General features: G+C 45.1%; 2 protein-coding genes and 1 long non-coding RNA gene across 5 annotated transcripts in view; 2 read left to right on the top strand and 1 right to left on the bottom strand.

The window, feature by feature from the left end:
- LOC109316521 overlaps window positions 1-4,583 on the top strand; it is an 11,939-nt gene extending 7,356 nt beyond the window's left edge. The window contains exon 4 of the long non-coding RNA XR_002102865.1: window positions 4,463-4,583. This is a non-coding gene — a long non-coding RNA (uncharacterized LOC109316521). The remainder of the gene's footprint in view (window positions 1-4,462) is intronic.
- KCNG2 (potassium voltage-gated channel modifier subfamily G member 2) overlaps window positions 1-14,411 on the top strand; it is a 100,383-nt gene extending 85,972 nt beyond the window's left edge. Inside the window, exon 3 of the mRNA XM_019544666.1 lies at window positions 11,952-14,411. Coding sequence (XP_019400211.1) covers window positions 11,952-12,761 — 810 coding nt within the window. The 3' untranslated portion in view covers window positions 12,762-14,411. The remainder of the gene's footprint in view (window positions 1-11,951) is intronic.
- Window positions 14,412-17,790: 3,379 nt separating this feature from the next.
- PQLC1 (PQ loop repeat containing 1) overlaps window positions 17,791-26,217 on the bottom strand; it is an 87,570-nt gene continuing 79,143 nt past the window's right edge. For all 3 annotated transcript variants that reach the window (XM_019544637.1, XM_019544655.1, XM_019544646.1), the window contains one exon: window positions 17,791-21,041. In XM_019544637.1, the coding sequence (XP_019400182.1) occupies window positions 20,834-21,041 (208 nt within the window). In that variant the 3' untranslated portion in view covers window positions 17,791-20,833. The remainder of the gene's footprint in view (window positions 21,042-26,217) is intronic.

The raw sequence follows: 26,217 nt of genomic DNA, 5'->3' as shown, positions 1-26,217 counted from the left end.
GGCCTATAGTTTCCCGGGTCCTCCTTCCTGCCTTTTTTGAAGATGGGGACCATGTTGTCCCTCTTCCAGTCCTCCGGTGCCTCACCAGAGCACCACGAGTGCTCATAAAGTTGTGCCAGGGGACTTGCAATGACCTCAGCCAGTTCCTTTAGAACTCTAGGGTGGAGATCATCCGGACCGGCAGACTTGAATACGTCCAACCCCTCCAGAAGCTCCCTAACTAAATCCTCGCTAACCCGTGGTCCAGGTGTACCTCCCCCGGGGCCCGAGGGGGGGCCAGCAGGGAGGTGGCTGTTCTGGTCCCTACTTAGGAAGACGGAGGCAAAGAAATTGTTAAACATATCCCTGGCCCTGTCTTGGCAGGTACAAGATGGGGATTTGAGGGTCAGCAGAGCCTAGAACCTAGGCCCCCACAGCCATGCCAAGTTGCTGTAACCATTAGGCATACTGAGCAAAAAGTTAGCTGGTACCTTCACCCCTGTCAGGTACCTTCCCAGGGGCTGTTCTGGCTTCTGAATGAATGGCTTCTATGTAGCCATGGGTCAGAGGCCCACGTCCCTCCCCAGCCATAGCCTGTCACTTTATTTTGTAGATGCCCCCTTGCCAAGTGGATACACATCCTGAAGGCACCCATGTTTCCTCAGTCTCTGCCTAGGGATCCTGGACAGCTAATTGTGGAAGCCCCCAAGGTTTGGAATGGACTGCCACCTGAGGCAGTTCAAGCACCCACTTTGAACACCTTCAAGACACATTTGGATGCTTATCTTGCTGAGATCCTATGATCCCTGTTGACTTCCTGCCCCTGGAGCAGGGGGGTGGACTCGATGATCCTCTGGGGTCCCTTCCAGCCCAAATGTCTATGAAATCTATGAAACCCCATCATTTTAGTGCACCACACCTGCACTTTTGATATTGCAGTATTTAAATAGGGGTGCCTACCAGGTTGAGTTGGATTTGCCCCTGCAAATTTTCCTTTTTGGGGCCTAGTGGCACCCCCATAGCTGCAGGATAAGAGCCTCAGTTCTGTTTACAGAGCATAGGGGGAATTAGGTGCCTAAGAACTGCATCCACCAGCTTCACCTTATCAATCAAGGAATCAGTAGGAACCATTAGAACCCACCCCCTTTCCAAGCCTTAAGCACCTCATTTCAGCTGAAGGAGGGAACCGAATTTAGGTTTCCCGCATCCAGAATAAGTGCTTTAACCCTTGAGCTAACTGGATAGAAGGGGAAGGGGAAAGGGGTGCTGCAGCTTCACCTTCAGCTTCTCTGCCAGATGTATTTTGTTTGGAGTCTGACCCATGCAGTTTGCTCTAAGACTATCCACTGGGTCAAGACCTGTAGGCAAGCAAGGCTGAGGAACAGCTGGTTTGTGAATCTTTAATGGAGCCCAGGTGTGAGATGGTCACTGCATGGCTCACCAATGACTAACTTGATCTGGAAACCTCAAAATAGAGTAACAACTGGAGGGGAAAAACAAGGGACTGATAGAATCCTGGTGTCTCCAAGGCCAGGTGGCATTTGAGCAGGGTTCTGGAGGATCTAAATTGTGGACTTCGGCACTGAACCACTGCTTACATCCCTTTCTGCATGGAGCTGTAGGTTCCTAACTTGGTTTTAAAGAAGGTCATTAGGTAGAAGGCCACCTAAGGGTTGGGCATTGAAATACTTAATTTAAAACAGCTTAATTTAAAAGCTGGACCTCTGTGGTCTGGCACACAATTAGCACTCTGCTGGATCTCTGCTTAAAAAAAAAAGAAAAAAAGTCCTGATGCAGAAGGGACTCTTCAAAAAGGCCCTTACTCTCTTCTAGGCCTTTATTTAGCATTCCACTCTGGCTCTGTGTTTGAATTTTAGAGCACTTTGAACTTTTAAGGCATGTCATTTGCCAAAGGGAGCTGTATCTCAGGAATCTCTTGATCCTATCAACCCCTGATTTGCACAAATTTGCATACAAATTTCCAAGGCATTTTTTACACTACTTGTTATTTTTAGAGTGCTTTGAAAATTTACTTTTAAACTGAAATACAATGGCAACCTTTATGCATGTCTCACTGCTTCTGGTGTTGGATATAGCAGGCCTTTATAAAACCAAAGATGAGGGCCTGATAACACAAGCATTATTGGGGGGAGGGGGGGTGGAGCTATGTCCTGGGAAGCTGCAGGAAAGGTCACAGAGGCAAGGGACAGACATTCAAAAAGCCTGAATTGATTTGATTTTTGCGGGTTAGTCTAACCTGCAAAACTTGAACTGATTTGGAGGTGAATAGACATTCCCTTTTCATTCTAGAAATGTAGGCACATGCCTGCAGTGGCTCTGGCTAAAAGCCAGGGAGTGCTAGAGCAGCCCTCCCTTCCTTTTCTCAGGGCTGAGCAGGACATTCTTATTATTCTTCCCCTGCCCCCCCCACAGCAGCCCAACAGGGAATGTTTATCACCCCAACTCAGTGTTTATCAAACCATTAAGAAAACAAGGCCTCTCTCCATTAACTAATGGAGCTCTTCTTAAACAGCTTTTCCAAGAAAAGACATTAAGCTACCAGTTGATTAGCTCCAAAAAAACTGTCTGTCTTTGTCATCTCTAGGATCCTGGTTTTGTCTGATTAAAAATGGCAAATTCTCTGATTTAAAATTGCAAATTCTCTGATTAAAAACCAAAAATCCATGATAAAAATTAAAGGCCCCCCACAGTGCTGCTGGTGCCCTGCACTTCCCCTCCCCCACAGCCTCAACAGCCCTCCTGATGACCCTCACAACAGACCCACAGACACAGACACACAGGCACAGACATGCAGACACAGAGGCACACACAGACACTGAGACTCACCCCAGCAGGTAAGTGTGTGTGGGGGGAAGGGTCAGGGAAGGGAAGGGGAAAGGGTAGGTGCTGGGGCGGCAGATCAAGAAGTGGGGGAGTGTGCCCCTGTGCCCACTCCCAGGAGCAGGGGCAGGAGGTGAGGGTAGGGGTGCCACTCTGCAGGCCACACGCACCAGCTGGCCTGACAGGGGGTTTGCACACAGAGGTTGCCACCGGAACTCTGCCACTGCACCCTGCACTGCCATCCCGTGGCCACCCACACGGCTTTGTGGGCAAGTAGCGTAGGGCATGGCAGTGGCAGTGCAGTGGCAACCACTGTGTGCAGGCCAGATATATGCCAACCGGCCAGGGGATGGAAAGAGGGCCTTGCATGCAGTGGCTGCCACTGCACCACTGCTTATGCCCCGCAACTGGCTGCATGGCTCCACGGTGGTGTGGGGTGGTGGCGGCTGCAAGCTGGGTGGGAGGGGCAGGGGGGGCTTTGCAGGCAAGCCCTACCACCATGAAGCCATGCCCTTCGCCCCTGGATCCTAGAGGTAAGTGGGGTTGGGGGCTGTGGGGCAGGGCTGGGGAAGGTGGTTGGGGCTGGGGAAGCGGAGGGTGCTGCCAGCCCTAGGTGGCACACTGCAGCAGGAGCAGGCCCAGGGGGTGAGGGCAGGGGTGCAGGGCCAGGGGGTGAGGGCAAAAGTGCCCTTCTGCAGGGGGCTTTGCAGGCAAGCAATGCAGGGCACAGTGTGGTGGTGACCACCATGTGCGGGCCACACACATGCTACCTGGCCGGCTGCCCAGGGGAGGAGCTCTGTGGCTGGTACTACAGCAGCGGCGAGGGATGGTAGCTGTGGGGGGAACCTTGCACAAGGCGGTCACTGCTACTTACCTGTGGGGCCATGCCAGCAGTGACAGCCGCTGTGTACAAAACCTCCCCATGCTGCTGCAGAGCCATGCCTGGAGCTGTGCGGCCTGCAGCAGTGTGGTGGCAGCCAGGCAGCATGCAGCCATCCGCACCACCATCTCAGGTCGCCACCACACTGCCACTGCCACCCTGCATGGCCCCACAGGTAAGCAGCAGCGGTCTCTGTGTGCAAGCGGTGATGGCTGCTGCATACAAAACCTGTGGCCACCGCACAGTGCAGGATGATGGTGGGGATGTCTGTGTGTTGCCTGGCCACCATCACACTGCCGCCAGCCACACAGTTCCAGGCATGGCTTCACAGAGGTGCGGGGAGGTTTTGTACGCAGTGGTGATCACTGCTGGCATGGTCCCACAGGTAAGCATCAGCAGCTGCCTTGTGCAAGCCCCCCCTGCTCCCCCAGCCATCATCCCTCATTGCCATTCTAGAGCCGGCCACCGAGCTGTGCAGCCAGCCACATGCGAGCCTCCCCCTCCCCCTCCCATGGGGAGCTGGCCAGGCAGCATGTGTGCAGCCCACATATGGCAGGTACCACCACACCATGCCCCATATTGCTTGCCCACAAAGTGCCCCGCAGAGGGGCACCTCTGCCCTCACCCCATGGCCCTACACCTGGCTGCAGTGTGCCACCTGGGGCCAGCAGCACCCCCTGCTCCCTCAGCAGCCACCTTCCCCAGCTCTTCCCTACAGCCCCCAACCCCACTTACCTCTAGGATCCAGGGGCGAAGGGCAAGTCTGAGCCTGAGCCCAGCCTGGGCTGACTCAGAGGCTCAGGTTCTGCCCTTCCTCCTCTCCCTTCCCCTCCAGGTAGGGCTGGGAGTTTCCTGCCCTTTCTGCAATCAGTTCCTGCAGGCTGGAGCTTTGAGCTCTTTGCAAAAGCAGAGAATCCGCAGATTTCTCTCCTAAAAAGGGAAACCCACATTTTCTCCGATAAAAAAAAAACAGGGAATCCATGGTTTTCTCCATTTTTCTGTGGGAAATGGAAAACCTGGATCACAGCACAGACCATAGCCAGCATGTGGTCTGCTGGCTAATGCTGAGGTGTCTGTATAAGGCAGAGGGGCAGGGGGAACAATCCCTGCTTAGCAGAGAGAAGCCAGGCAGGCGCTCTGAGTCTGCAAGTCTCTGGTGGAGCTCTGGCCAGGGCGCGGAGGGGAGGGGCCAGCCCTGCAGAGAGGATGCTGGGATGCTGGGAGAGTCTGATTTATCTTAAAGCAGCAAGAGGTCTGTGACAGACATTACATAAACTGGTTTGACCCACATCAATTAAGTCTGATAGTACATTCAACCAGGTTTATCTCAAACCGGTTTCAGCCATTTTCAGACTGGTTTATGTGCACTGAACATCTGTTCTGTTACAGGTTTAAACCAGTTTCTGATCATTTGTAATGTCTGTCCCTAGCCTGAGAGAGATTCTGTGAGTTTTACTGCTCCTTTTTTCCACAGTCATCTCTACCAAGAAAGTGATCATTTCCCATCCCAATAGCAAGTGTGGAATAGCAAGCCTGATGTGCCAGACCCTGATTGCCTGTTGCCAGTTATGGGCACACTTCCAGTGAAGTCCCAGCAAAGTTGTGATTACCTTAATGGGCAACAGGGTCAAAGTAAAGGACAGAAACACTTGGTCCTTGTCGCACACAAAAGCAGTCAAAGCAAAGATGATATAGCAGTTTGGGAGGTAATGCCATCCTCTGCTTGTTGATGGCTTTATAAATTGAGACAATTACTTTGAATTCATGGCATGGACCTTGGCAGAGAGATTTAATGAAGAAGTTAGAAGTAGCAAAATCACATAGTCTTTGTGCAGTATTTCCAGCAATATTTAAAGGTGAGTGCCTGCAGCCCATCCCAGCTTTAATCCCAGACATAGTGAAGTACAACAATCAAGCCTGGAGCTCATGGATAAGTGGATCACTTAATGAAGTAGTGTATCTAAAGATAGAATGAGACCCTGGTGTGACTGACAATATCACTCCTGCACTTAGCAAGGAGCATATTCATAGCTCACAATTCCTTACTGTGAGAGCTGCTTGGGAATTTTCCAACAAAGTTCAGTGTTTTTGGTTTGGTTTTATCATGACTTTCTAGTGAGGGAGATGGAGACTGGTGGCCTGGGATAGGGTGGTCCAGCTACGTGTTCCACTTTCTGATTCAGTCCAGGGACATTAACATCAGTCTCCTAAATGCTGGGTGAGTCTTTTGACAACTAGGCTGTTAGTTATTTTGAGATGAATGCCTTAGCCATTGGGCTATAGAGTTTCTGGCAGTGGACTAGTTTATTTTCTGCTCCCTCTAGTCTGCTTAGATCAGCATGCTTAAGTTGTCCTATTGAATTTAATGGGACTACTTTAGCACTGCAACTCTTGCCATTTTATCAAGGGTCTCATAATCCTGGTACTTGGTATTAGTTGCAAGTCTACTGGTTATGCAAGAAAATCAACATTAATTTCTTTAAAGGAAGTTTCAAGCCCTGTTGATGCAGAGAAAAGGTGAAAACCTGGGTCTGAAGCTTCAAGAGACAGTGGCACATAAACATTTTTTATTTAATTAACTTTAGCCAGTTGAGCACTTTTCAAGATACAGCTTTTGGCTTTAGGACCCAACTCCTGCTTCTTGAAGAGTAAATGCTACTCAGTGGGTGTATCTACACATATTGTTAATGTGACGCAGTAAATGCCAGTGCAGTTCACACTGGAGTTTATTGTCCCCCCGATGCAGCATTTATACATGCGCAGGGAACTGCAGCACATTGAGCTGCGGTGGTGCAGCCCTGGCTGGCAGGGGGCCTGGAGGGTCAGCCTGCCACCCTGAAGCTGCTCTGGCCCTGCTCGACATGCTGCAGAGGGCCTGGCTGGGGCACAAGGGGGCTCCAGTGTGTCTCTAGGTGGCAGGCAGCCTCTACACTGTAGCACCTTCGTGCCCCAGCCAGCTCCGGTTACCGTCTACACATGCACTGCAGCAGAGTAAATAACTCCTTTGTAGGATAGTACTTGTATTGGGCAGAGTTAATTACAGATTCAGAGAAGTTTAGGGCTGGAAGGGACCTCGTGAGATCATTGGGTCCAGCTCCCCCTGCTCTGGGCAGGAAAGACTGCTGGGTTCAAATAACCCCAGCAAAGTATGCCTCCAGTCTCCTGTTCAAGATCTCCAGGGTAGGTGCCTGCACCATCCCCACGAGTCTGTTCCAGAGTCTGGTCACAAAAACCGTGAAGAATTAGTTTACTCCAGCCTAATAGTGCCACATGTATATACAATAATGCTTTACTGTGGAGCTAATTAGTCAACTTTGCAGTAAAGCACTTGTGTAGATGCCCCCAGTATGAGGAAGAAGTTGGCATTTAGGTCTTTGGAAGCACTAAGCGGCCATGGGCCATACACCTCTCCACTTAAAGTAACAAGGGAATTGTGGTGGTCAATGGATACTCAGGTTTTCAGACTTCTTAAAAGCTGAGAAATAGGCAGACATGGTAAGGGCCTGCGAGAATCCAGAAGTTATTTATGGACTTTCCAGGAGACTGAAAAGTGATGGGCAAGAAATTAGATAGCAGAGACTAGAACATTGATAAAGTTTTGATAAAGTGCAGGAAAGTAGTAACAGAAGAAATCCTGCTAGAAGATGGACAGATAGACAGACACACACACCATTAAAGATACCTCCAATTTCTACAGGAAACATACAGAGCAATGAAAAAGTCAGGTTTGCACTCCGTTGATACAAACTTTTTGTTTTGTAATTTTCTCAGTAGTTTCCTTGGCAAACAATGAGCTTCACTGTAAGAGATACTGCAGTTGGCTTTTTGACAGCAGAACTCTATAATCTTGAGGAAAGGTACTCACTTTAATTTGGCTGCATGAAATAGAATTTGCTCACTGAAATGCTCTTTATTTTCTTTCTCCAAGTGTCCCGAACTGACATTAAATACAGAGCCTAAGAATTTGTGTGCAACTGCAGGTATTTCCCCATATAAGAAAAATTACTAAAGGAAATTTTATTAAACATGTGTGTTTAATATATATTCTTAGGAGAAAAAAACTTGTTTCTAATTGTACCTTTTTAGTAATAAAGTTCTTAAAATGTTTATTGCAACACATGACCACACATAGAAAGGAGGGTTAAGCTTTGAATTTTAGTAAGGTGAGACTGCTCCTCTTTAGTGCTTTAACAGCAACAAATCCCTGATGACAGTGGCAAACTATAATCAAGGCAAAAACATTAAAATAATGTCTGTAAAAGCTAAACAACAAATGGAGTAGTAGTAAATTTTGTATCTAATTCAACTAGCAGCACAGATGTGAAATTGTAAACAAGAAAATATATCAGATGAAAGACCAGAAATTCTACAGAGTAGTTATTCATGTAGCTAACTTGGCTATTTCGCAGATACAAGAAGTGATCTGTACTATTTATTTGCAGTGTTAGTGTCATGAATCACTGCAGCTTGCAACCCAGTTTCAAGAATATTGGGATCTTTTGTTCAGAAAGATATGACTATTCTGTTAGCACTTTCCTTTCCTCTTGTTCTTTTTTCATGTTAAGAATATAAAATTAAAAACCCCATATGAAATGTTGTGCCATGAAACTAAGTTGTTGGGTAACCATCTGACAACATCAGAAACAAATAAAAGTCTGGGGTTTTCTTTACAAAAAATTACCACCCCCTCCTACCCCACCCCCCAGTAAGCAGAATCATCTGTCTAAAAAAAGGAGCAAAGTTGAACATGATGCAGATTTTTGCTAGCATTTGAAACTCAGTGCACATTACTGTAAGTGAGATCTCTCTGTTACTAAAAGGGGTGGCCAGTCCACACGGAGTCAATTAACAATAAATAAATAAATAAAGAGAGAGATCTCTAATTGGCTGGCACACACATTGGTATGTTCTGTAAGGGCCTGAATCTGATCCTGTTCCAAAGCCCACTAAAGTTAATAGGCATCTTGCCACTGAGGTGCTGTCTCATTTGGAGAACAGTGGGTTAGTAATGATGTTGAGGACTCTGGTCACTGCATCATTGTCTGTAATTATATGGAGGAGCTTTGGTTTGTTCTTGAGAGAGGCTGGGCATGTAGCTGGTGGTTCTGTCCCTCTGCAAGGCCATTGATAGCATCTGATTAAGTAGGTTGTCATATATGAAAACTTATGCCTTTATGAATGAGCTGGTCTCTAGGTGCCACCCTACCCTGCCTGTTACAGTGATGTGACTCTGTGGGGAGTGGTCCCCTGTAGACTAGCTCTATTGCTGCTCTGTGGCATAAGAGAAGTTATTCTCTTCCCCCATGTCATACACTTGTGCAAAAGCAGTTTGCTGTAGCTCTGCAAAGTTTGGAAAAGATGTAATCCAATAAAGGTTATATTTATTGAGCTGCTACAGCATAGGTTCTACTCTGATACAGCTTCATTGTTTTCAGTTAACCTCTGTCACTGCTAATGAAGGTGATGCACACATCTTCAGACTCAGAGTTCAGGCTCTGCAAAATCAAAAACGCTGCCCTCCAGATATCTCTCTTGAGCCTATATGTTAGTCCTTGTTGATTTGAAGTAATCCCAGGATTGGGTGCTTTGCAATGCTATCAGTTTAGAACCCAGAAATGTCAGTTTTTATTAGACTATTGCTCTGGGTTCCTAATTGCACATTCAGATTACTACACAGATGTGTAAATAGATATCTTTGTGCATGAGGCCACCCCAGTTACACATACATTGTTGTAATTGCTCAAATATTGGTGGTGCATAATTGGATCCTGTTTTTAATGTGCAGAACTTTACCCTGCTGCCTTAAGAATGTGGCCCTTAGAGAATTGTGGGAGGAGGTAAGTCAAACTCTGTGCACCTCCCCAGTGACTACAGTTAAAAAAAAGGCTGAGCTCTATCTAGCTTTTGTGCATGTAGCATTCCTTTTGAAAACACCTTGCTTATAAGACAAAATAATTTGCATCTATCTCCATAACAGCACATATTAGCACTCGTGATTTAGTAGCAGTGACTAGTATGCAAACCTTTGCATAATCAGTCTTTGTTCCCGTACAGTGTGGTGAATTGCTGTAGCTAGGGGCGGTGCACTGGGGTATCTGAGAGACTCCAGATAAAGACTCTATGAACAAACAGAGAACAAAGTAGTTTTACTTCACAGAGAGAAAAATTGGCCATTGATTTCCCTTCTTGCCAGTCCATGCTGATTTGTTCTGTTCACATCCATTCTTCAACAACATGACTGCAAAAAAGAGTCAGTCTAGTGCAGTAATACCAAGGTTATAAATCAACCACAGCTATTGCCTTCAGAAGCCAAAGTCAGTATACAATCTCTGACGAGCCCTAGGCTACACTGCTGTTTGTGTTTGCCCGCTTGATTATTGTGTGGTGATGGGGAGATCAAGGACTGAACGGATTTTTTTTTAATAGACCCTTTGTGCAGTGGGTGAGTTAGGTGTTGTATACTGCTCAGCAGACTTAGCAACTGGAGCATAAGGTGTTTTCAGAGCTTGGTTTATTTGCTGTAGACAGCCAGGTTCATTGATGCAGGGCACCTGCTCCCCTACTCCCTCCCTGGGAGATCCCAGCAGCCACCTTTGGCTGAGCTGGAGACGGAGAGAATCTCTTACAGGCAACGGCTAAGAGCACGTAATTGCCAGAGGACAGACACAGAGTAAAAAGGATGCTAAAGTCATCATCACTTTTCAGTTGCTTGATTCAGAAGCAAGGCTTAGATTTGTCATCCCCAAGAATGCAAATATCAAACTCCTATAGGGAAAAGATGCAAAACAAAACAACAACAAAAAATTGTCACGGGGAACATTGTTTTGAATTAAAACCTTCTTTATGTTTACAATTAAAAATATTGAACACGGTCGATAAAATTCCACTGTCCTGGGCAGAGTCCATTGAACTCAATAGCAATTTTCCAATGAGCTTGGCACAGGCTCAGATGAAACCAAGTCCGTGAAACTATAGGAAAGCGGCTTTCTCCTTAGTAAAGGATTGACCAGAATCTGGTACAGAAAAAAGCCAGATTCATAGTACTTTTTGTCACAAACATCACAGCTATAATAAACATGTATATCTACTCAATAACTAGTTTCACAGGAGGAAGATAAAAGACAGGTCTTTCTGATCTTTGTATCAGTTCCTCTGCATTCTCTCTACTGAAACAAAATTGTTCTTTTCTGTATATGACCTGAGGAAGAATGTTTTGCATTTGACATGTCTAACTTTATCCCAACTACATAGTTTGTCCAATAAAAAAATATTACCCAAAGACATCCTTGCCTATTGCATAATTTCTGGACCATCACAGCAACATCACTCGTAAACTGCCTTAGACATTAAGAGGCATTTCAGTAGAATAAATTGTTCCTCTCTATAGTTCACTGATAGGTTGTATGACCCCTGTGCACCTGATAATTTATATCTTATACCGAATGAATTTGGTATCCTTGGAAACAAAAAGCTATAAAGGCAAGTTATTTTATACTGCTTAATGTTATCTGAAGATTAATTTCGAAGTTTCAAGGAATGGTCTAGATATCAGCAGCCAGATGCAGCCAAAACTTAATAGATACTAGTAAACAAAAACAGGAAAATGTGGGAGGGAGTCACCATTTGGCGATTCAGGAATGAGACAGTGACCCTTAGGGTTAAAGTAGTCCTCACTCCAACAGGAGTTTGTGCTTTGTGTTTTGATTTTTTTGGAAATAGTCATGTCTATAAAGAATTTAAATAGTAAATGATTGTTCAGCATGTTATCCCCCATCCGAATGACAGAGTGCACATTATTATAAATTTACTTTAAAACTGTTATCACTAGTTACAGGCCAGAGGCATAAGCAGGCTACTGATCTAAGAAAACAGTCATTTATTAAAAAACTCCAGATTCTTTTTTAACACTTTATGAAAGGTATTAAGGTTTCGGTGAAGTGGGATTTGTCATTCTTTCGGCAGCCCTGTGCTTTGGATGGAGTGCCATACCGAGCTCACTGCAAGACTGGGACACCACTCTGGTGTTGTGACAGGTCAATGAGGCAGAGGTCCTTCCGAACATCAGTTACTCTGTTTTTTAATGGCCCATCTTAGGTACTTTCTGCTGTGATCACTAGCTACAAAGAAAAGGGAATCTGGATCCATCTTACACACAAGCTGAAGTTTCTATTTCCTTTTTCTTTGTTGATTCTCTGACTAAATCTTTCCTCTCTTTCTTTTCTGTTTCCTCCTCCCCTTTCCCCCGACCTAGGGTGAATGCTCCCAGAAGTGCTACGACATCTTTGTGCTGGAGACCGTTTGCGTGGCCTGGTTCTCCTTCGAGTTCCTCCTGCGCTCTATTCAGGCAGAAAGCAAATGCGCCTTCTTGAAGACTCCCCTCAACATCATCGACATCCTGGCCATCTTGCCCTTCTACATCTCTCTCATCGTAGATGTGGTCTCCACCAAGAACAGCAGCAAGCCTGGCAGTGGGGCTGGAAACAAGTACTTGGAACGCGTGGGCCTCGTTTTGCGCTTCTTGAGGGCCTTGCGCATCCTTTACGTCATGAGGCTGGCGCGGCACTCACTGGGCCTGCAGACACTGGGCCTCACCGTGCGCCGATGCACCCGGGAATTCGGACTTCTGCTTCTCTTCCTTTGCGTTGCCATGGCACTCTTTTCTCCATTGGTTTATTTGGCCGAAAGAGAACTGGGAGCCAAGCAGGAGTTCACTAGTGTTCCCACCAGCTACTGGTGGGCTGTGATTTCTATGACGACTGTTGGCTATGGAGACATGGTGCCTCGTAGCATCCCAGGACAGGTGGTAGCCTTAAGCAGTATCCTGAGTGGGATTTTGCTGATGGCTTTTCCAGTCACTTCTATATTTCACACTTTTTCTCGTTCCTACACGGAGCTAAAGGAGCAGCAGCAACGAGCTGCAAGCAGACTGTCATACCAGCAGGAAGAAAGCCTCAAATTCCAAAATGGTGATAGTTCTCAGGAAGTGGAGACCTCATCCCCACCAGAGGTTGAAGAGGGGCCTCCACCAACACTGAAGCAGGGCCCCAAAAGGAGCTACTGAGTGCAAACAACTAAAGACTTAAAAACAGCCGCACTGAAGTAGTGGACAGGAGAAGCGTTCAGCTCTGAAACAAAAACCTATGGAACTGTGTCGACCAGGGTGTACAGCGAGGGCTGGGTGGTCCATGCTGAGTGGTCCTTTGTCCTACAGAGCTCTCTGCAGTGTCCATTCAAATGATAATGAGTAGTCTGCTCCATCTTTAGTAAAAAGCCACTTCTATTAAGCAACCGATTTTTTTGTCAGCCCCGAGAAGCAGTCACTCAAGGTGGAGAACCACTGGATCCAATAACAAGAAAAAAATATACTGAAAAACTGAGAATGCTCCACAAGGGCCCAGTTCAGGGAGAAGCTAGGATACCCTTTACTCTTTGTTAGCTTTCTGGTGACAACGACGGAGCCATGTGGAAGCTGAAGAAACAGGCTGGACTTTGTGCCTGAGCGTTCCCCCAAGCCCTTGTTTCCTATGCACAATGGATTCATTCTGTACAACAACCCCATGGGGTAGATGCCAAAAGTTTAAAGGGGGTAAGAAGTAGAGTGGCAGGGGGTAGGGGTAAGGGAGGGGAAGGATCCTGGCTGGGCCATCAGAATGGCAAATGTATCCTTGTTCTCTTATCCTGTAATAGAGATTTTTTAATGCTTTGTTTTCTTATCAGGAACCACAGTCTGGGCTGCTCTCCGACAGGTCTGCCTTGTGCTTTAGCTCTCTATGCATTATTTAGTAAACCTGCATCTTCAGTGCTTTGTATCCTTGCCCTGATGACAGGTGTATACATGGACAGCCTTGCTATCAGTGCTGTTGAATGTCACCTTGCTTTCCTTTGTTCCTCTGAATGTAACAAACATCAGACGAATGTTTTCACTTTCTCTTTGTTGTTCTACCATCCTCTCACTCCTCATGTTTTAAAGACTGTTTTATATTGCAACAGAACTCAAAGGCACCAGCCCAGGAAGTGGAGGGTCAGGGTGGAGGTGGGAAAGCAGTAGTAGCTGCAGGGACTTCATACCTGGTGCTGTGCCTTGACTGTAGCTGTACACAAAAGGATTGATCTAAAGGCACTGAAGTCACTAGGAGTCTTTCCATAGATTTCAGTGGACCCTCAATCAAGCCTCAAAAACAAGAGTTATTACACCCTACGCAACAGCAACCAATCTTTTTTTGGCAAACTGCCCAAAGTTAAGTCAATCCAAAATGCTGAGAGAATGCCTCTGATCTAGCCAGCCACTGCCCTCACTCAGGGTTGCTGAATCTCGTCATCTCTGAGATTTAGGAGCCGTGCTAAATTTGGCAGCACCTACTTCCCCTCCCCCACCAACTTCCAATGTCCTGCAGCTCCCACTGCCCCCCCAACTAATTAATTAAAATGTCACTCCAATCCCTGCCCAACCCCAATGACTTCTACTCTGACTCTTATTGTCAGCACTCCCTTGAGCTCACTGCCAGAGGCTCACGTGCCAAACATACTGGTTGCATGCCACTTGTGGCATGTATGTCATGGGATGTCACCACAGCATTAGAGTATAAACTTGTCTGTGTTCTCAGCTGGGAAGAGATAATCATTTCAGACAAAGACCAACAGCTCTGTTCTCTCCTCCCCTCCCACCCCTGAGTTTCATAATGGTCATTTAGAGGGGGAAAAGTTTGAACCATAAAATCCACATGTGGTTTTGTTTACTGATTCTCATCCTTGTGTATCAGGTGCCTCTGCCTGCTCTCCACCTCTTCCTGCTCCTATGTAAGCTGAGGCATGTGGCTGACATAATTCAATGCATCACATTCACCTTTAACATGTAGGGAAAGCGCATATCTAAGAGCAACTAGAGTATGCTGTCCTACCCCAGCTTGTCCCTGCAAACATGCAAACATGCACCAATATACAGCAGATGGGGTTTGTTCCTCAGCAGATTGTGGGAGATTGACCCTACCTTACTGGGTTCATATGTTAGGCCATTCCTCGGCATCCTGTTTCAAGGAATGGGTTGAAAGACGTAACAGGCTCCGTTTTAATTTTAATAAAAGCTGGACGCTTTGCTCCTGAGTAGTGGCATCTGTTTTTTTTTCTTGTAGAAGCAAGAGCTTTCACATGCTCCAAGCTCCATGCAACTGACAGCAGCCACTTGTTAAAAACTTTGGCAACAAAGGCCAAGGAATTAAAAAAAAAAATAAATAAATATCCACTCTTACATGTTTTATCGAAAGACAAGAGGAGCATTTGATCTGGCTTCCAAGCTGGAAGCGCCATCTTCACGCTTCACCCATCCCAGTGTTTTCAAGATGGGCAAAAGCCTAATACCGGAGATCTTCCTGGTACAACCATGGACTCCACAGAGTTCTCCAAAGCGGCCTCCCAAACGCACAGGAATCCTGGCACCGTGTTGGAGGGAAACTGTGCCCTCCTCCGTGCCAAATCTTCCATCTGAGTTGTGGTAGGAGCTTCTAGGAGCTACATAAATCACATGCCACCCTTTCTATGTCTTTGCGGCTTTGTGGTACTATGATCAGATGGAGATTAGCATGCTGTCTGTGTGCAGCTGCCATCACTGCTCCAGGGCTTCAATAAAATAGTTCAGTATTTACAGTTTGATGGCCACTGTTGTGCTACCACCACTTCAATCCCCTCACTGCTGTGCCAGAGGGAGCCTCAGGAAATAGCAACTATTCTGTGCAATGTGAGGCATTAAAGACCAGTTAAGAGCTATTTTTCCTCCCACCCTTGTTTGATATCCAGGAGCCGGCATGGATTAAAAGCCACATGCTATTTTCTGTGGAAGATAAGCAAAAAACAAGGGGCCTTGCCCCTTTGCAAGCTATATCTAAGCCTGGCATGCGCGTCCAGGATCCTCAGCCCTGGCATTGTCAAGTAAACTATCAGACAGACATAGCATCTGCCCACAGCTTGAAACTCAGCACAGCAAGTAGAACAGCAGGAGTACCAGCTTGCAGAGAAGGGTTAAAATGAAGCCTAATGCTTCTGGAGCACTGCCCATATGCCATGTCCTGCTCTGACTCAGATTTTGTTTTGAAAGTGGAGCAGGATGCTCAGCAGTTGGGTCTCTCAAGCCTCATCATCAAGGCACAGCTTTTTAGCCTCAGGAATGTCGAACTCAGATGGCTGTATGGTCACATCATGTATTAAGAAAGGTCATTAAAAAGGCACACTTGTCCCCAAACTTAAAATTAAAGCAGCCAAGAGATTTGCCAGCTGAACTCTGTCATTGCAGAACATTTACTTTCTATTCCATACCCATTACGTTATTTCTACACAGTCTTCCAACTAGACTCAGCTCACACACTGGATTTGTGAAACGTGCATGTGATGATGCCCCCTCCCCATACCCCATGTTTAGAAAAATGACATTTATTCTAAAGGGAGCACGCAATGGGTTTTTTTCCCCCTACAGAAAGGAAACAAACCTTCATACTTGGTGTTTTAATCAAGCCACCATTAGTGAAAGCCCTTTATGGATCAACAGCATGGAAAACTGTTTAGTTAGGATGTTGGCCTCAATTCCTAATGTGTGCATTACCACAGTGCCTTGCTGTAGCTCTATATTTACCACTGCAATTCTAATAATGACAAATGTAGAACAAGACCGACATTGCATGTCTAGCATATTACAACCCAAGGTCATAAAGCATGATTGTTCAAAAAGTAGTATAGCAATTCTCTGTCATCTCACATCAGCCACCCTTATATTTTTCAAAGGCTCTGCAATTAAACTAGAGTGAACACACAGTTCTAATAGTCACACACACAAACACACATACTCAGTCTTATTAGTCCTGTTACATAAAGCCTGGTGTTTAATAAAAGTTCAGCTTAATCTGTTGAAATGACAGTCTTGTTACATAAAGCCTGGTGTTTAATAAAAGTTCAGTTTAATCTACTGAAGTGACAGATCAGGAAAACTATAAGAGGAATATGTTAAATTACTTTGGAAGCCTTATAAAGTGTTTTTGGAAGCTTTATAAAGCACTGACTGTCAAACACAAAAGGTACCCAAAAGGAGAATGCTTTTTTTTTTTTTTTTTTAGTTCAGCATAGTTCTTGTCCCTGGTGCCTACTACATTTGTTCAACAACCAACAAAAAGCATTCATATGGTTTCACCTTCTCTGACACTATTTACAAGTGACTGGAGGAATTTTTCACTGCTATCCTTTCCTACCTATTGGTAACTTTAGGATATATGCCAACCTGCTGTCTGCATTTTCTGACCATCTTGGTAGGCATGCCCGTGCATTTCCTGTATGATGTATGCTGCTGCTGGAGACTTCATAATTAATATGTTCCCCCCTGCCCTGGGAAGGATAAGCAGATGTTCGGATGTATCTCTCTTTTGCAATCAGAGTGCCAAAACACAATGTTCAAATGGCATCTTACACATTGCCATTGATATGACATCACAGTGGCATACCTACCTTAAGAGGCATCAGATTCGTGAGCTCAAAGACAGGCTCTCATCCTATTGAAAGGGCACATTGATGTGGCACATCTTTGCTCTCAGTGCATTACTACTTACATTTGGTCATTCTTAAAGCCTGCAGAGACATGGGTGCACACACAAAGCCTAGTCATAAGCATCAGTGGGTGAAGGCACATGATTGAGTTTTATGTAGTTTTGACCTCTCTCTGGAAAGGCTGTGGCAAGTTTTGGGTAGCTGGATAATAAACAACAGTGTTAAGCAAGCTGAAGTCAGTGTCAGGCAATAGTGTCAGGCAAGCATACGACAGGTTTAGGTCAGCTGCACAATACTGAACTCAGGTTTTGGGGAGAAATAAAAGTGAAAAAGCCCCCAGCTACAGGTCACCCACTCTTGGGACCTTCATAGCATGAGTGCAAGCCTCCTTCCTTCTCCCACTCACCCACTGCAAGGCATGCTGGACTGGGCACTCAATCCCAGCCCCTGGTGTCAGAGCCACAGCACTTTACGTACGGCTGTGAACTAGTTCCCTATCAGTGACATTTGGGAACAGCTCAACCGTTACACCAGCCCAAATGCCAAACAAAACAAAGCAACACAGCATCTATGTATAACAATATTTCTTTATTTCTTTATTTTTTTAAAAATCACTGCAAGAGACACAGTGAGCTCCATGAAACGTGCCATACATTCAAGAAAGAGATGGTATCTCAGGTAACTGATTTGTTAATTCTCTGAGGCAATCACTGCTACTGCTATTTCCTGATGCACAAAAAGTTCTGTAACATTTTGCTTCTAAAGTCTCTATCCAGCTGAAGTTTGAATGCTGCTGGCTAAGAAGCCCAGCTTTTTAAATGCTGTAAGTAGAAAATGACTTTAGATACTAGTCCGCTGGCTTCCTTTCCAGCATTCGCAACTCTGGCGTGAAAGAAACATGTCCACAGAGTTTGCTGTTTTTGGTAGTGACGGCAGACTGTTAAGAATCTGCACAGCAAAGAGTTCCAAAAGGACACAAAAGGATTATTTTATCTTCAGTAATACATGCTATTCAAAGTCAAGGAGGCGTTTGGGACCACATCTCCCCTTAGGTTAAGTCATAACATACAGAAGTATATTCCTTAACAGCCACTTAGTAATTACACCCCTGTTCCGTAGACCAGTAGAAAAAAGACCACCATATACAAAAATCTTAACATTACAAGTTATTTAAAAAACAACCCAAACCATTAAAACGTGAGAAAGTGTTTGTTTGCATACAAGTAGAAATACAATCCTTGTTGAAGCAGCATACCAGAGAGGACAGTTGTTAAAGAAGTCTGTAAAGGACAAAAAGCCCAGATGTTCTTTTAGTACAACCAGAACATTGGGGAAATGAGAGGACTAAAACATTCATTGTCTGCCGTGCCAGGTTTGTCATCTTTGTAAGGTCACTTTAGGCATAAAAGAGTGTGGTGTCAAACAAAAAGCATGGAGGCGGAGTTTGACCATAGCACTCTCTGCCAGGCCTTCAGATAGAACGACTTTCCTGAGATCGGGGCTATCTGTGTAGGCTGTTTGTGCAGTGGGGGGTGGGGTTCCCTGTGGTCGTTCTCTCCTCCACATCCACAAGCCACAGCAGGGTCGGACACCTGATGAGCTCATGGGCTGCTGCTCCAAATGCCCAAATACAACACACATGTATTGAAAGGGCCAAACCCTGGTCCATTTAAGGACTATGGGAGTTTCACCAATGGATTCAAGATTTGACCCACCCAGGCAAAGGAGGTGGCCTCCAAGGAACACACACCAGGGTGGAAGCCCAGAGGTCAGGCTGTACTATAAACTTGAGTGATGCCAAGTTCGGAAACAAGAAAAACCAAAAGCACAACAGCAGAGGACAACTGGGTGTCCATTACCTCAAAATAAACTTTCCTGATAGATTTTGCTACATTGTGATCCCAAACTACTACAGTTCTGAAGACTCTATCTGGCCTCCCTTAAAGGTGATCCAAACACAGAGCGTGGGATCCCCAAAAGCAGCAGGTTAGTGAGAATACCTGATTTAAAACCGAAGATGTGATATCCCCGTCTTGTTGCCTTATTTAAAATAATGTATCCTTCTGGGATGTTCTCGGAGAACAAAATGGCTTACTAACAGTCTATCACTGCCCTCAACAATGGCAGCTGCAGTAGGAGAGGATTTATCTGGCAGTAAAGAATGACTCTCATAAAGAAGGCAGTGCAGACACAATGGTTCTTGGGACTAAGTATCTCTCTGTATCCATCTCATTCTGATGAAGACAGGATCATTATGGCAATTGGCTGCAGCCCAGGGGTTTCATAACAAACCATTTCAAGCTGTACACCGCTTAGCATTTCCAGGTAAGTGCCAGCTGTCAGAAAGGGCACAATAAAGGATGCTGGCAAATATACAGTATATAAACTTCTACATTACATATATAAATTATAACTCCCTTAGATTTCTCACCCCCCCTCTGAGCTATTGGAGCTTTCTAACAGCCTGGAAGATTTAAATAGCAGAAAAAGAATGACACCGCAGTCCTGACCCAATCCCCTGTGGCACTTCCATGTTTGGCTAACAAAAAAAAGCCTAGAACACAAAGTGGTCTCATTTGGCATTAAGTAATACTAATGAGAATCCCAGCATTCATCTAACTGCATTTCAGGAATAGAAAGCTACTCGATAGAAAGCTACTTCATTTCTTTCCCTCGCATCCATCTCCATCCCATACTTTAGCAGCCTTGAAAGTTGGTTACTACTTTATTGCTGGTGCTCTGTCACTGCCGGGAAAGGTTTCACTGGTGTTTCTCCTGGCCCCATTCAGCAGCCTACCAACCTACTCCAAACATCCACACATTTTCCATAGTATTGCACCCTATCAAATTAGGAACCCCTGAAAGTGACTGCTTCAAAGCAAGACTACTAAGACTCACACTCTCCCACCCCTTTAATTCTCCCACCTTGTTCCTATCAATATCTATTTGATTTGGCCCAGCATTGTGCACCCCATTACCCCTATGAAACCTTTCATCTTGATGAACCCACCACACTGAACCAGCAGTGTGAGATGCATCACCCAATACATACACACTTGATACTAGATAATTGGTTTACTTCAAGTGGTCCCCTTCCTAGGGTCCTCCCCCACCCACCTTTACTGAAAAACTTTGCATTAAATATTTGATAGTGTCTTCACACGTTATTAAGATATTTGACCCTAAGAGATAATCCAAACTTACTGCCAATATACATACTTTTTATATAATATAAATAAGTAAAAGCTTCAGACAAAATATTCTATGATTTCTGTGGTTTTACATCTTTAAATAGCATTAAAAACACACACATCCAGCCCTTGTGATTATATGTACAAACACTGGTGAATGTATAAGGCTCACAGGTACATAGGCAAAAAGAAACTAACTGTCCCTCCAACAGGGGAAAAATACTCTATATGATGAGTCTGAAACCAAACAGAACAAGTTGATTTTCAACTCTAACTCCAGTGATAGAGCCCTCCTACTTCCCAGCCTTGCACTCATTCATATTTTCAATTCAACAGCAAAACCAGTATTTACAAGAGAAAAGAAAGCTGCAAAGGTCGACTCCTCAACACTGTTGACCTATCACCATTTCCACAGCATGTTTCAGAGTGCCTTTGTACTGGCTGGGTGTGCTGTGTGTGATGCTGGCTTCTGAGGGTAGTAACTGTAGAAGTAAACCTGCAGCAAGATGGCTATGTCCACAAAGACCTGGAGTAATCCACAAATGGAGAACTGGAAAGGAGCTTGGTTGAGGATAAAGTAGACAGTCTTGAAGGTATCACCACTGGTCCACATCACCACCATCTTGACGCTAAGAAAGGGAGGGAAAAAAAAAAGAATTAAAGATTGAAAGAGTTGGAACTTGGATAGAGGAAACTGTATCGTGACGATATATATACAGCTCTGCAAGTCCACATAATGCATCTAAACAAATTCTTGCAGTCCTACCCATGGATGGACCAATCTCCTGACCACTAAAACCAGTCAGCTTAGTGCCTTAATTACTATAGATACAAGTGCTACCAGTCATGAAGTTATCCAACTGCTTAAAAAAAGATTATGATACTAAACTGGATGACTTGCCATGGAAGTGAAAGGCACATAGTAACTACACTGCATATATAATGAAGTAACAAGGGTGCATGACAAACAACAGATTTCAAATCCATTTACTGCAACAGTTATGGTTTCTTGTGCGAGTATGTGCATGAGCACTCACTCACTTACTCACTTCTTCCTTGATCAACCTTTAGAATCAACCTACATGAACTTGTCTTGTATATCATATGATGTATTTTGTGCTCCAGAGTGAAACGTGCAATAGCACGTGCAAAGAGAACAGTTAATATGACAGCAGCATTAGAAGCACTCTGGCAAGGGTCTTTCTCCATAGAGGGATGCCCAGGTTTCTTCTTTTTTTGGTGTTTTTACTCATTATGCCTTTTTTTCCCCCTTTTTTTTTAAATGTCCTACATCTTTGAACCATCCTTCTCACCTCCTGCCAAAGGCTTTTCTGCCCCTGCCACTTTGGGTTCTGCAAAGTCTGGGGAATAGAAATCATTCTTAAATCTTAGCACAGGGACATTTTCCATGTCAGCACTTCAACACTGAGTCCAGAATGTGCACAATCCGTTGCTGAAGATGAGTTTGGGCTTTGTGCATTACAACAGGACAGCTTTATAAACAGATGAGCAAGCAGTGCTGAACAAAAGCTTTGCCATTCACAACTAAAACCCTTCAGCATAAATAGTCTGGAGCTTTTGCATGAAATGTCACAATTATGAACGATTAAGTTTTTCCAGTCTTGGCTGTAAATTTATCAAAGCAACTGTGTGCGCACAGTATCTGGTCCTCATTTCCTACATGTTTAGGAGGACAGGATAGGATAATCTGGAATTTTGGATACAAATACAGCACATGACCCTAATATGAACTACATCCTGCAGTCTATCCTCAAGCCTTTGCTATAACAGTGGTCAAGAAAGCCAGCAAATACAGCCCATTCATGTAACAGGAGCATAACCCTTCTTATCGGTCACTTCATTTATAACCACAGTGACTGGGGTCATAAATGAAGATCCAAGATCTGTAACAATACATCATGGAGCTGCTAAGGGACTGTATATGCAAGGCTGCAAGCTGGGCATGCAACTGAATACATAATACCTATAGACCTAACTCAATCTAAGTTTTGTATACAAATAACTACCAGAAAGAAAAGGAGAAGGTTACCCGAGGTCAGCCATTCCCTGTAGCAAAGTGGAGCCCCGCGGGTTAGCAAGGCCTGCCAGGCAGGCTAACATGCCAGGTTATTGAACATTTGTCAGATATTTTCCCAGTGAAGATTTTTTTTTTAAAACAGGAAAACAATCCGAACAGCTTGAACAAGAAGGGAGGGCAATACATCATGGTACTTTGCTTGTCTGCAAGCCAATATGACTCCTAATGATAGATTAGCAAATAGGCATTTGCTGTGCAGCTGGGGAGGGGGGAGGGGGGGGGAAGAGGGGGCAGCAATGCACAGGATTTAACCGAGAATCTGCCAGTTCAGATTTTAGTTAGTTTGGTCAACAAAAGCCCTCATGGGCCAGACAAGGGTGGGCATGCCCTGCAAAAATATGAATGGTTAATAGGCATCAAGGTAAAAGATGCTCCGTGACATTTAAACTGGAGTCAAACTACCAGGCACTAAACCTGGGACCTCTCTTCCTGCCAGATCTTCAATAAAGAAAAGGTCCCACTCACTCAGGAAGTGCGCTGCTTAAATATCCACTGCTTTTACCCAAGGGAGTGACTGTGAAGCTGTTCACAGAAATGCACCTGATGTCAGCAGACTTGTTCCCTCGCAGGGAGTTTAAACCCCTGATGAGAGAACTACAGCCAATGCGAGGAGGGGAACCTGTAGGATAAATGCAACCCTGCACTTTCGGATCAAAGGCCATACTGACATTAACTGTGACTACAGATGCAGGATCCTTCCCCAAGCCTTGCTGGACAGTCTGAAGCCCTCAGGGTGCATTTTGAGAAGACTGAGATCAGTTTAATTTAGAATTAACGGAACAGAATGGCCGCAACATAAAATCATTCATGGTGCCAGATATCACCAGAAATTCAGGGCTCTGCTCTTTGCAGCTACTCTGATGCAACACCAGGAGAAAACCTGACAATTATTCCAGGTTTCCCATAAAGAGAGAGGCTAGAAAACAGGGGTGTGAGCAAGACTGGGCAAGCAGGGCACCAGTCCTAGGCACTGATTTGGAGGAGGCAGCAGCAGCAGCCTGCGGTAAAACTCCCCAGTGCACAGCACCCTCCCCTTCTCCCTGCTTAGGACGCCAAAACCAAAGCAGACAGCTCTGACAAATCTCACGTCTCAAATGCATCTAGGTCAGGGGGACCAGGCCACAATTAGGTCCACGTTGCCCGGGCTAGGGAAGTTCTCCCTGCCTGCTCCGGTGGCCACCTGACCACGTTCCAGTATAAGCAATTGAAATCTGGGTTTTAAACATGGGCAAACATTAGCTATTTGAGCTGAAGTCTTCCATGCCAGGTGTCTGCTTCAGCTGAGTCCAACCAACACAAGTCAGCTGTTTCCAAGAAGGAGGCAAAGGGTTCAGGCCTTTCTTGGAAATACTCTCATGTTCCCAAGGTTTTGCAGTGGGCAAGTCAAAACTGGCAGGGAGCGACCTTTTGGGGAACGCCTGCATTGTGTTGCTGGCATTCCCAGGCAGGGACTGCCCAGCCAGTGCACCCGAGCTACTCCTTCCTGCTCACATACCCCCAACCCAGAACGGAGGCAGTGAAGCCACTTTGGGCATCCCCAGTGGCTGCTCTCAAGCATACCAGAGACGGAGGAGAGCAATTCTGGGTTGGGCTGGAAGGAAGATAGTAACTGCGTACAGAGGTTTGGTTTTGTTAAGATATGGGGAAAGGCAGGCTTAGGGTTTGCCTTTGTCCAAACAGTTATTTTACAAGCTTATTACTATCCCCATTCAGAGAAAGGGTAGACAAGTGTTAGTCCCGTCTTGCAGGATGCAAAGCATATTTAACCAGCTGGAAGCACGATAAGACAACCGACAAAACATCAAAAAAGGTCCCAACACTGAAGCAGCCCCCCTCTGTAATGTTTAGAGAAGCCACATTTCAAACTTCACTTTACAGATATGTGATTGTTTGCAAAAGCAAGCACCCATACCTTCTAACCAAGCTGTCATGCATGGCATATACAGAGTCACATTAGACCTCAAAGCAGATGAATCTTTACTGAGATTATCCCTCTTATGTTTGAAATCTGAACCGGAGAAACTTAAAATTCAGGACAGCCCTAGTTCCCTGCCCAGCCAATAAAGAAATCTCTATGAACACACTGCTCCCCAAAAACAAAGCTATGTAGTAGTTACAGGCAGAGACAGAGAGGCAAGTCAAGCCAAAATATGACTGCTTCGGAAGAAGGAGATAAACAGCATAAGCTTCTGCAAGTGCAGATGAGCCAAGTGGAGGGAAGGAAGCAGGAGTTACTCTGAAATAGATGTTATTGCCAGAGGCTGAGACAGACGTGCAAGAAAAATAGCACTTCCCAACAATGTAAATCGTTATTGCAGGATCCAGTGACAACAAGCCTCTGAAAACAAGCGACTTTCTTACCGCTCCACTTGTTTCAAGCAGTTATTAATGGAGTATTGATATACTAACATAAAATAGCAACTGACCATGGACATGGAATCTGGTCTTAAAAACACGAATCAGAGGCATTTTAGTATACCATCAAAATCAATTCCCAGAAAACCAGCAGGTGTTCTCAATACACGACAGACAAGCAGTAACAACCTCTATCTGCAGGGTTTGTCAAATACTAATTTTTAATATGGAACATGATAATTTGAGGCACTGCAGCTCCGACCCAGCACGAGCACATATCTCTGAGTTTTCTAAAGCGAGTGAGATGCACAGTGATACCCTGGAAAACTGTGCATTTTTCCAAACAAACAGCCGTTTCCCCCTCCCAGTTCCTTGTGCATCATACGATAACACAGTGATTTCAGATAAAAGTCAATTACAGAAGTCAGGGATGAACAATATCTTTTATCACCCCCCAAGCCAACAAAGCCTTATTTCTACAGAATGCTCCTAGAAGTGCTCTCTTGAGCCTCCAGGATATTTTTACAGTAGCTGAAGGGGAGGAAAAAAAAAAGTTCTATCCACCAAAAGTGAAAAGAACTTCATAAAGCCGTTCCCCCATCATTATTTGCGTCAAAACTTGGTGAAGCAATGCAGCAAAACGCCAGTTGCCTACAAAGAGCAGCACATAGAGTCACAGTGTTGTTTGGCACTGAGATACAAACCTACACAGGGAGAAATACAGGATAGCATTTGCTTCGCTTGATTCCCACCGACTCTCTCACATCAGCGTTATGACTCTACGTGGCTGTAACTTAACACATGAAACCAAAAATATCCTGAGAACTGGAAGATGTGCAGAAGATCAACCATTAGGAAATACTTCCGCTGGGAAATTCCATGGTGATTTGGCCACACGTCAGCACACAAATAAAAAACAGGAGGCATGTGCTGGGCTGCTGTAATTACACCCCTGCTACAGAGCCAGGGAGGCAGAGCTAATTTTGTTTTATGATAGTCAAAGGAATCCCAAATTCTAAAGTTCATTTCCAGGAACTGGAGGGCAATATGATTTCTCACAATTTTTTTACTTCAAATGTTATCCACTGGTGCCATAAACCAGCAGAAAATATGACCAAAGAACATTTGATTCTGATCCTCTTAAAGTCACTGGAATGTGACCCTCCATTCACCTTAAGAGGGAACTGGACACCCTGTGAGATGGGCAAGACTTTAACCTATGTTAGTTATGGCCACAAAGCTAAACCAGCAAACCGTACGTAGTTTCATAGTTTCATAGTAGCTAGAGTCGGAAGGGACCTAGGTAGATCATCTAGTCCGACCCCCTGCCTTGGCAGGAAAGAGCACCGGGG

The sequence above is a fragment of the Crocodylus porosus genome, unplaced genomic scaffold (assembly GCF_001723895.1).
Source record: "Crocodylus porosus isolate Cpor-Errol unplaced genomic scaffold, CroPor_comp1, whole genome shotgun sequence".
NCBI classification, from domain to species: domain Eukaryota; kingdom Metazoa; phylum Chordata; order Crocodylia; family Crocodylidae; genus Crocodylus; species Crocodylus porosus.
Note: the sequence above shows the minus strand (reverse complement) of the source record. Positions and strands in the feature narration are given on the sequence as shown.